The sequence below is a fragment of the Morone saxatilis genome, unplaced genomic scaffold (genome assembly GCF_004916995.1).
Source record: "Morone saxatilis isolate NCDOM2014 unplaced genomic scaffold, NCSU_SB_2.0 Contig21, whole genome shotgun sequence".
Classification (NCBI taxonomy): Eukaryota; Metazoa; Chordata; class Actinopteri; family Moronidae; genus Morone; species Morone saxatilis.
The window spans coordinates 19,900,785-19,910,307 of NW_023339774.1; the positions used below are offsets into that span (position 1 = coordinate 19,900,785).

Consider the following 9,523-nt stretch of genomic DNA (forward strand, 5'->3'; position numbering starts at 1 on the left):
AATGTTTGAACCATTTTGTTTCATGGACATGTTTATATCAATTAAATGTAAATGATCAAATAAAAATCATTTTCAATTATGTCACATCATGAATCAACCCCTTCTTTCTTGAAGTAGTTTAAGGGCTCAAGTTAAAGACATAAAGGCATCAGTGAACAGTGAATGTATCTCCAAAATGTTAATGTTATAATACAATTAATCTTACAAGAATTACCTCAAACTATAAAGGAAAACCTAATCCTTCCATTTTTCCCTCAAATATTCAAACTGACCAAATTTGGAGATGCATTTTTTGCACTGGACAGCGATGAGATGTAGAAAAAAAATATATGCAGCTTTAATTTAGTTCAAAAACACACTAATTCATGCCTCAACTCTCAGTTTAAACCTCCTGTTTAAACCAAATTATAACTCAACCTTCAAATGTTATGACATCATATCATGACATCAGCAGATGAGTACTTTGAGTGACCTCATCTACAGACAGCGAAGACCTCAGGATGACTTCCACAGCAAAGATGATGCCAGTTTTAAAGCTAAATCAGCATTAAACAAATAAAGTCAAATTTGATAAAGTAAAAGTATTATTTTCTTTCACAACAGGCCTGTGAAATAGCTACAAATGTGTGGTATTTATAGCTTATTTTCATATTTTATGATACGTAATTCTTCTGCATTTCAGAAGGAAATATTGCTTTTACAACTAGTACTTTGCAGATTTCAGTTTCACATTAAAAACATATGAGCAGTTTATGAAATATGCATAAAAGATGGTTTACACATAAACAAACCAATATTATATAAAAAAGTCAAAATGATATCCACCTTTACCAGCTACAACATGGTTGTATACAACATGCAGCTTACATCTTAATATAATAATAATCATACACATAATTACATATATCAAATAATAATAATCCAATGATATACACAGTACATAATAATAGTACAGTTTGCTGATAATATTTCTGTACTTTCACTTATCATTTTGAATGTGTGATCTTTACTTGTAGTTTTAAAGCTGTTTTACACTGATTCTGCTCCATTTATTGGAGTAAAGAGTCGTCTTCTCTCTCTGCCTGTGGCTCCAGGGTGCTTGCCCAGTCCGGATTAAAAACAGTGATGATATCATTCTTGTGTTCATTTATAAAAAGGTATTTTTTAGGTGGACAAACGTTTCTTCCAAAAGCTGGAGTGTAACTATATAAGAATAAACAGGTAATCAAGGAGCATCTCCACACAAAATGCTCAAATAATTCAGGCATCATCAGAGACGTCAAACTCAATCTCAGTGAGGCCCAAATTGACAAATTAGCAGGTGGCCAAAGGTGTTCTTATTTTATCTGTTAGCTAAAAACACAAACTGGTAAAAAAACAAGATGAAATTCAGAAACTTTTTAATTCTTACAGTGTATAATAGGATGCTCTCCAGGCTTTATGTCACACCTGCAAGAATGAAATACTTAATCCCACGTATAAAATTAATCTCATTTACCCTGTTTATAGATTAATAATAAAACAATGACAAACAGGTTCATTTAATAACCGAAAGTTGATTCAGACATGAAGGACAAACTGAAAGCTACCATGTACAGAACTTGATGCTGCAAATGCAGATATTTTGACACACGTTCCTCATCATTTAATCAATTCTGTTGCTGAGTTCTTTGTTTCAGGCTACATATTACATGCACCATAACTATTTCAGCTCAATTTCAAAGGAAGTAAACAAAGTCAGAGACAGGCATATGATCCAAATTCCTTATTTTCTTCATTAGCCTAATTTGTTTTTCTGTCTCAGATTTAACAGTCAACTTGACAGGTATCTGTCACTGAGGTGCAGCACCGACTTTGTGCTTTGGGCTTCTGGGTGCGATCTACAGGTACGTGCATAATTTCACTTTGGGCAATCAGAGGCAACACACTCCAAATAATGTGGAAATAATTATGTGATAATAATTATGAGAAAAGGTGGACAAACACAGTGGTGACACTGGCCAGCATATTCTCTTCTGGTTTTATAAGGAAATGTATTAGTTCCTATGAAAGCTCCATTGGTTCTGGCCAGTAGGCAGACACTAACACTATCAGGTTTTAATAGTATTATTATTTGGTAATCTGGGTGTGCTAGATCTTATCCCAACATATCACTGGTTTATCAATTAGACAGGGTTAGTTTCAGTCTAGTTTCCACAATATTGTCAGCAGCTGTTTAAGTTTAGTGTCTTTAAGAGGCATTTGTACCTCAGATAGGTCTGGTTAGTTTAACTTAATCACAATTTATACTAAATAGTGTAGAGTGTGAAGTGAGTGAAGTGGACATTTTTATTGTTCTGTGATGGTGTTGCTAAGTATCATGAGTAACTTTGGTAGCTGTGGGCAGTTTACAGTAATGTAACATAACATAACATAAGAACTAGAGAAGAGAAGAGAAAGAAGATATTGATACTGGATTTATGCTGACAGGTGAGCGTCCAAAGACCCCCAAAGGGCTCTTTCTTATAAGTTATTAAACGATGATGATGATGATGATAATATAAAAATGGATTTATTATAATATTATCCTGGAATTATTGAGGTTTAGGATTGATCTGTTTTCTATTTCCCCCCATTAATTTCAGTCATGTTTGCATACTGTTATAACCACTGGGAGAGGCAGAAGCTGGATATTTTAACCTTTTATTTATTAATTTGATTAGTAAAAGTAAGGGGTTAAGGTTTTTACAACTGACTAAGGTTGGTGAGAGGCATTATGTCTGCAATAGGCTTTAGTTAGTTGATTATTATGACAATAAATAAAGATCCGCATAACCATTCATAATCGTATTTGTACATCTATTTCCCCTTAAACACAAACATGTGCACCTATATGTGTTTTATATTTAGCTGAATTACTCCACAATCTTTATACATACCCCCCGACAACTGCAGAAATACCACCTGGGGTAACAAGTTAAGTACAATCAAAGCTTGCTCTTGGCATAAGACTTTTAATAATAATAAGTTTTTATCATAGGGTCTAAGTGTAAATGTAATTGATGAAATCTTTAAATAATCTTTCATATTATAGAAATCCAAGACAAGACCAAGTTGGTTCAATTTCTAAAGTCAGACCCAACTTTAAAGTTTACATTATTTCATTTATATCGACCTTTATATAGAAAAACATTATTAAATGAAACAGCATGATGGAAAGAAAACCCTACTAATCAGTTTTATACCGCCCACCTTGGGTTCATCTTGTTCCTCCACAGAGAACTCCATCGTCATCTAGAAATAGCAGATCCATCCATCAATCTTTCAGCGAGTTGTCGGCAACACATACAGAACATTTGTGCTACCAGGTGGCAAAAGCTGAGCGAGGAAACAAAAGGTGTCTTTGTTCGGGTTTGTTTGTCCTGTTCAACCTACTTTATATTTGTTGTAGCTTTTACGGATTTTACTCCGATTTTACATTGAAGTATGTTTACAGGTCTTGTGGTGTGCTGCTGCATATGTGAAACAAGTTGTATAAAGTCTTTTGATGCTCCAGAGTAAGCTGTGTGAAGTCTGATAAAGTGCCTCAGGTTATGTCACTTGAGTCAGCCTCAGTAAGGTCTGAAGTTTTAAAATCTTAAAATCTGGTGGTTAGACAGAAAGAAATGAGCTTACCAGGCCTCAGTAGCCCGCTCCTCATCTCAGCTTGAGGCGTCATTAGCCGCTACTAGCATAACACACCATCTCCAACTTGGGGGCCGAGTTGCATTGTGGGTAATGCCAGGTTTTGACTCGAAAGATGAATTTGTGGAATTTTTCTGGTTTTCTTTTACTTTTGAACCATGAATAATGTTTTAAAGGACCAGTGTGTAGGATTTAGTGGCTTCTTGTGGTGAAGTCGCAGACTGCAACCAGTTGAATACTGTTCACTTTCTGAGCGTGTAGGAGAAACTTCAGAGACCAAACTTAAGGCCGTATCGAGAGCCAGCTTTTGGTTTGTCCGGTCTTCTGTAGAAACATGGCGGTTAAACATGGCGGACTCCGTAGAAGAGGACCTGCTCCCTCTGAAGATAAAAACAGCTCATTTTAAGGTCATGAAAACACAAGATTCTTTCTACCAATAAATCCTCCTAAATGTTACATACTAAGAAGAATAAGTCAGATTTGTCTTTAAGTTGTTCCCAACCTTTACGCCCCCTTGGCACATACAGTATATGAGTTTGATTGTTGTTTGTTTTATTTGAAGAGATTTTAGAGGGAAAAAAAACAAAGATTAGTAAAAAACAAAAAAATATAAACATGATTTATGCAGCAGAAACACATTTCCTATCTTTTCCTATCTTCTATCTATTTGTCAATCATCTTGTGATCTCTCAGATTTATTCTTATCTTGATCCACATGCTGGAAACCATTGCTCTAAGTATGTGTTAACCTATGTAACTGAACAAAAATAAACACCAACTTTTGAATATTTTAGATTTCTATTTAAAGTGCTATTTTAAATCCAGTAAATGATACAATCTTCATATATGCATAAAGTATGTACAGGCCTGTCGTGGTGTCTGGATGTGTTTATAATCACAAAGAAGAAGCCATCAGGGGGCGGGGAAGCACAGGGATAAAGATTTTTGTAGTCTGGCGACAGATGTGAAATAATATTACATAAATGTAATAATTTGTTTCACTATCACCCAGGTTAATTAGTTTGTGGAAATGGGTAACCTATTTCTCATTGGGTAATTTGTCACACACTGACGAGGTAGCCAATCAGTGACCTCTGTGGGCTTGGATCATTTCTCCGAGCAAGCTGTGCAGCGAGTGTGTCGCGGAAAATGTGAGCGCCAGCCAATGTTTACCTCCTATTTATTCCACACAAATAAATGAAATCAGTCAATAAACCATCCAAGGGTGAATATGGCTCTCTCTATCCTGGATTATGAATGAGAGCTCATTAATTTTCCTGTGTGTGTGTGTGTGTGTGTGTGTGCTCGGAGAGAGAGAGAGGAGGCGGAGAGAGAGGAGGACAATGTGTGTGTGTGTGTGTGTGTGTGTGTGTGTGTGTTTGTATGCATGTATAGGTGTTCATGCATGTGTTTGTGTGAGCGTATATGGTTTTTGTGTTTATGTCCATTTGTGTATGATAAGGGAATGTCTGAATGAAATTATGTGAATTTATTTTAGAAAACTGTATTAGAAGCAAAACAGTTATTTGCAAAGGTCCATGTGTTTGTGATTGTCTTGACAAAATAACAATAACAGTGTGAGATTTGGGGAAATAAGAGAGTTAGATGAGAAGATCAATACCTCTCTTGTGCTATCAGTGAAGCTATAGCAAGCTTGTGGTTAGCTTAGCTTAGCCTAAAGACTGGAAACAGAGGGAAACAGCTAGCCTGACTGTATGCAAAAGTAGAAATCTGCCTATTAGCACCACTAAACAGATTGATGATAGGAGTCCAAGAAGACAGTCCACCCTGTCCTGTTTTATGCTAAGGTAATCTAACCATCTGCTGGCTCTATTTGTGAATTAAGGATTTATTTCGACCAAACCAGTGTTGGTGGTTGTTGGAAATACTGTGAAAAGACTAACAAAGACGGTTTTATTTAATTTTTATCCCATTGTACTTCATCTGAGACGCTGGTGCTCCTGTGTGACATCCAGTTAATGTTCTAAACATAACCTTTAGCTTTGGCTGAATTTAAGAAAGAATTTTTACACAGAACAAGGACTGTTGGTCACCGGTCTCTTGTTTTAAGACAAAAAATGGGAACCTATACTTGGCTGGGCTGAGAAGATCAATAGCACTTTTATGTTTGTGCTCTAATTATGAAGCTAGGGTCAGCTTGGCATACAGTGATCTCTTCAGGGCCAGTATGGAGAGAAGAGCCAAATAAAGAAGAGGTGTAAACATTGTTTTGAAGCAGACTTTATAAAATGTGAACACGTGTTAAAGCCAGTAGTTACCAATACTTACAACACCTGCGTCTCTGGAATCACATTGGGCCACACATCCCATCATTATTGATCTAAGAAATGAAATTCTAAGCGTTTTTTGGGAGTAGAGGTATTTTGGTGGCTTCACATCCATATTATGAATCCAAATTCATGAGAAGTTTAATTTTATTTGACAGGCAGAATCTAGGAGTGTCTTGGTGATTGTTATGCCAGATGGCGGCGAGAAAATTCCATTTGAAGGTTTTATTAATTTTCGTTAAAATGGAGGGGTTCTCCGATGCTGTCTTTGCTCTCTCGCTGACGAGCCTGACTGACATGTCGCTGCTCCCTCCATTTGTCATTGTTTGAAAAGGTCTTAATTGTATTACATGCAAATGAAGAGATTTGATTTTTGCCCATTATCTATTCATAAGAGAAAATGAACAGAACATTAGTGGGTCACCAAATGAGGGAGGGAGGATGGGTGAGAGGGAAAGGGAAGGAGGGGTGTGAGACAGACAGTGATGATCAGTTAGACAGAGACGAAGATGATACAGAGTAAAGGAGAATTGGCAGCTTTACATTACTGTGCTGTATGTCTTCTAACTTTTTTGGATTTGTACAAAAGCAATCCTTCCATCCCCATGTCTGAAGTGTGTGAGTGTCTGTATGTGTGTATGCAATAGGTCAAGGCTGATAATTAACCTATGATGACTGAAACACAGCAATTACAGTCATACTCATGTGACAAATCAAAGTGACAAGCTTGAATACACTCAGGCATCTTCCGTGGTCAGCTTTAGACCATGATCCTCTGGATTATGTGCCATATATATTCTAATCAGATCCACATCCACTTTCTTTTAATTAGGTCTTGTGGCACAAGTGTCACCACACAATTTTAAAGGATCAGTTAAAACAACAACAACACAAAGCCATATTGTCTGTGGACAGTTGTCATCAGAACTACCAAAGAAATAGGAAAACTGTTGACAGTGAGATTATCTAGAAAAACTAGGTCATGTTGCTATTGAATTTTTAGAGTTTTTTTGTCCATGAGAAAGAAAGAAAGAAAGAAAGAAAAGAAAAAGAAAGAAAGAAAGAAAAATCTATTAATCTCCATTGTTCCATGGGAACAAACTTCTCAGAGACAGATGTTTCAAAACCTGCAAATTAAACCTATCTGTAAAATCTAATTGCATTGTTAAATAACAGTAGAGGCGGGAAGTGAGAAATTTAATTTGTTTTTTTTGGTGACTCACCATTTAAAGTATTGATTCAGTAGACCCGAGTATGCTTGGAACAAAGTGCTTGCCAGAACACAGCCTGAAACCCCCATTTTCAACACCAGGATCAGGAAGAACATTTTCACCACTGTCTGAAACCAACAACTTGACAAGTGTGCCCAAAGAGGAAAATTAAATTCCTCTAATAAGCTTTCTCTTTTATTCTTCACACAGCTACTTCCATTCACTTTGCGTGCACAACCAATTGCGACATCATGAATGTCTTTGAGGAGAGACTGTCCATTGAACAATTACCCTCACTCTATGGTGGTAGGTTTGCCCCCTCCTTCCTTCAAGTGTGGCCATTCATTTTTAATAGATTAAGGAGGATAGATTGACAGCAAAGGGCCACAGATTGAAGTCGAACCCATGGCCGCTTGCAGCCAGGACTTCAGCCTTGGTACACAGGGCACCATCTCTACCAGGTGGGCTCTACGTGGTGGCCATTCTGAACATGTATTTTTACCTTTTGCATAGTCAGATGACTCTTCATATGAGTTTGTGCGAGGGAGTCTTGTACTGAAAAGGTTGTGACTGTGACCAAGTTAATTTGTCAGACTGCCGAAGTGTCAAAGCTTCAACTGAGCTTCTGAATGCTTTTTTGCATTTATTCTTGCAGATTTTGTCTTTTATCTGTTACACTGGAATCGCACTATGAAGATGTCTCTGGAAAGGTTGATTACAGCGACCAATGACTTTTTTATTATGTAACTTCAATAACGATAATGAAAAGGCCAAAACCAACAGTGAAGTGATCCTACAAACAAGTATTGTTAGTGTATAATATTTTATTCATCTACGCCAAATAACTCCATTGTTGAACGCAAATTGATACAACCTTTGCAGAGTCCCTTCACTATGATGAACACAAGCACTGAGTACACAGTAAATACAAATGTATACAACAAATGTGTATTAATCCGCAGCTGAATATAGTCCCTAAGAGATATACAGTTTACTCCAGCTTTAATGTTTGCTAAAGACTATAGTGCTCAGCTGTTCTAGAATTAATTTTCAGAACTAACGTTATATTTGCGACCCAATTTTGAAGATTTGTGGAGAATGAGTGGACTTCTGTTGGGGGAAGTCACATTTTTGTAAAGAAGCAGGATTTAAGGACAAATCCTGTATATGATTAGCTGTGTGACGGTGCTACCCTGCGTGCTGAGGTCTGAGTGCAGATCTCATGTGAGACAGAGGCCACCGTAGGTAAAGCAGAACACAGTGAAAGCCTGATGAAGAGGGACAGTGAAGTGTGTTGGTCAAGAATGAGACTCTCTCTTCTACAAGAGCCCTCCGTACAGCGAGGGAGGGAGCCCGTTATTGAATACTGTTGTTGGTCCATTGTTAAATTACAGTTTAATTCCTTTTCCATCATCATAACCATTTGTTTCCCTTACAGGCTGCAGATACTGTAGGGGGGGATGAGATCGGGCACTACAGCGGAGGAAGAGGGAGCAGGCAGACTTTTTATTTTTTATTTTTTCGTCTGACTCTGGTCTTTAGTGCTGCGAGTGTTTTTTGTTGGCCATCGCATCATGACTTCACCTCTTAGCTGATTCCTGCCATTGGTCATATTTGACACCTGGTCTACACCAGGCCGAGGCCGCTGCACTCAGGAGCCACTTTTCTCCCATTTCTTCCTCCTGAATCTTAACCTCACCTCCCCTTTCTGTTCTTAACTGTTTTTTTTATAAACTATCTTTATGTTTTCTCTCATTTTAACCCTATGATGAGTTTTTGAGAATGTCACTGTCCCACCTTATATCTTGGCACCGCACTGGCCTCATTACATTGAGGTGCTTTTTAGCCATGCTAGCGACATGGCAATGTTGGTTTGTCAGTGGGTCGGTTGGTCCACCACTTTGATTCCAGGCTGAAATACTTCAACAACTGCTGGATGACTTTGCTGATTCCCTTTTCAAGCCCAAATTTCCACTTATTCTCTGAAATATCTCAACATCTATAGAATAGATTGCTGCATTATTTTTCTACATATATTTATGGTTACCAGACGATGCATCCCAATGACTTTGGTGACCCTCTGACTTTTCCAGTAACACCACAATGAGGCTGATGTTTGTAGTTTTTAGTGAAATTGTTTATTGGTGAATTGGTCCACCACTTTAGTCCAGATTAAAATATCTCAACAATTACTGGAGGATTTGCCATGAAAGATTCAATGTGCCCAGTGGATGAATCCTGACTTTAATGATCCCCTGACTGTTCATCTTGCACCACCATTTTGGCTCTGAGAGAAATATGTCAACAACTATTGGAGAGACTGGCAAAAAACTTGTGACAGGTATTAAAGGTCCAGTGTGT

The 9,523-nt window shown here is 37.4% G+C and overlaps 1 protein-coding gene across 1 annotated transcript in view; it reads left to right on the top strand.

Moving 5' to 3' along the window:
- Positions 1–7,567: 7,567 nt before the first annotated feature.
- The window catches only part of wdr41 (WD repeat domain 41), an 8,135-nt gene continuing 6,179 nt past the window's right edge, over positions 7,568–9,523 (top strand). Inside the window, exon 1 of the mRNA XM_035668342.1 lies at positions 7,568–7,623. Coding sequence (XP_035524235.1) covers positions 7,568–7,623 — 56 coding nt within the window. The remainder of the gene's footprint in view (positions 7,624–9,523) is intronic.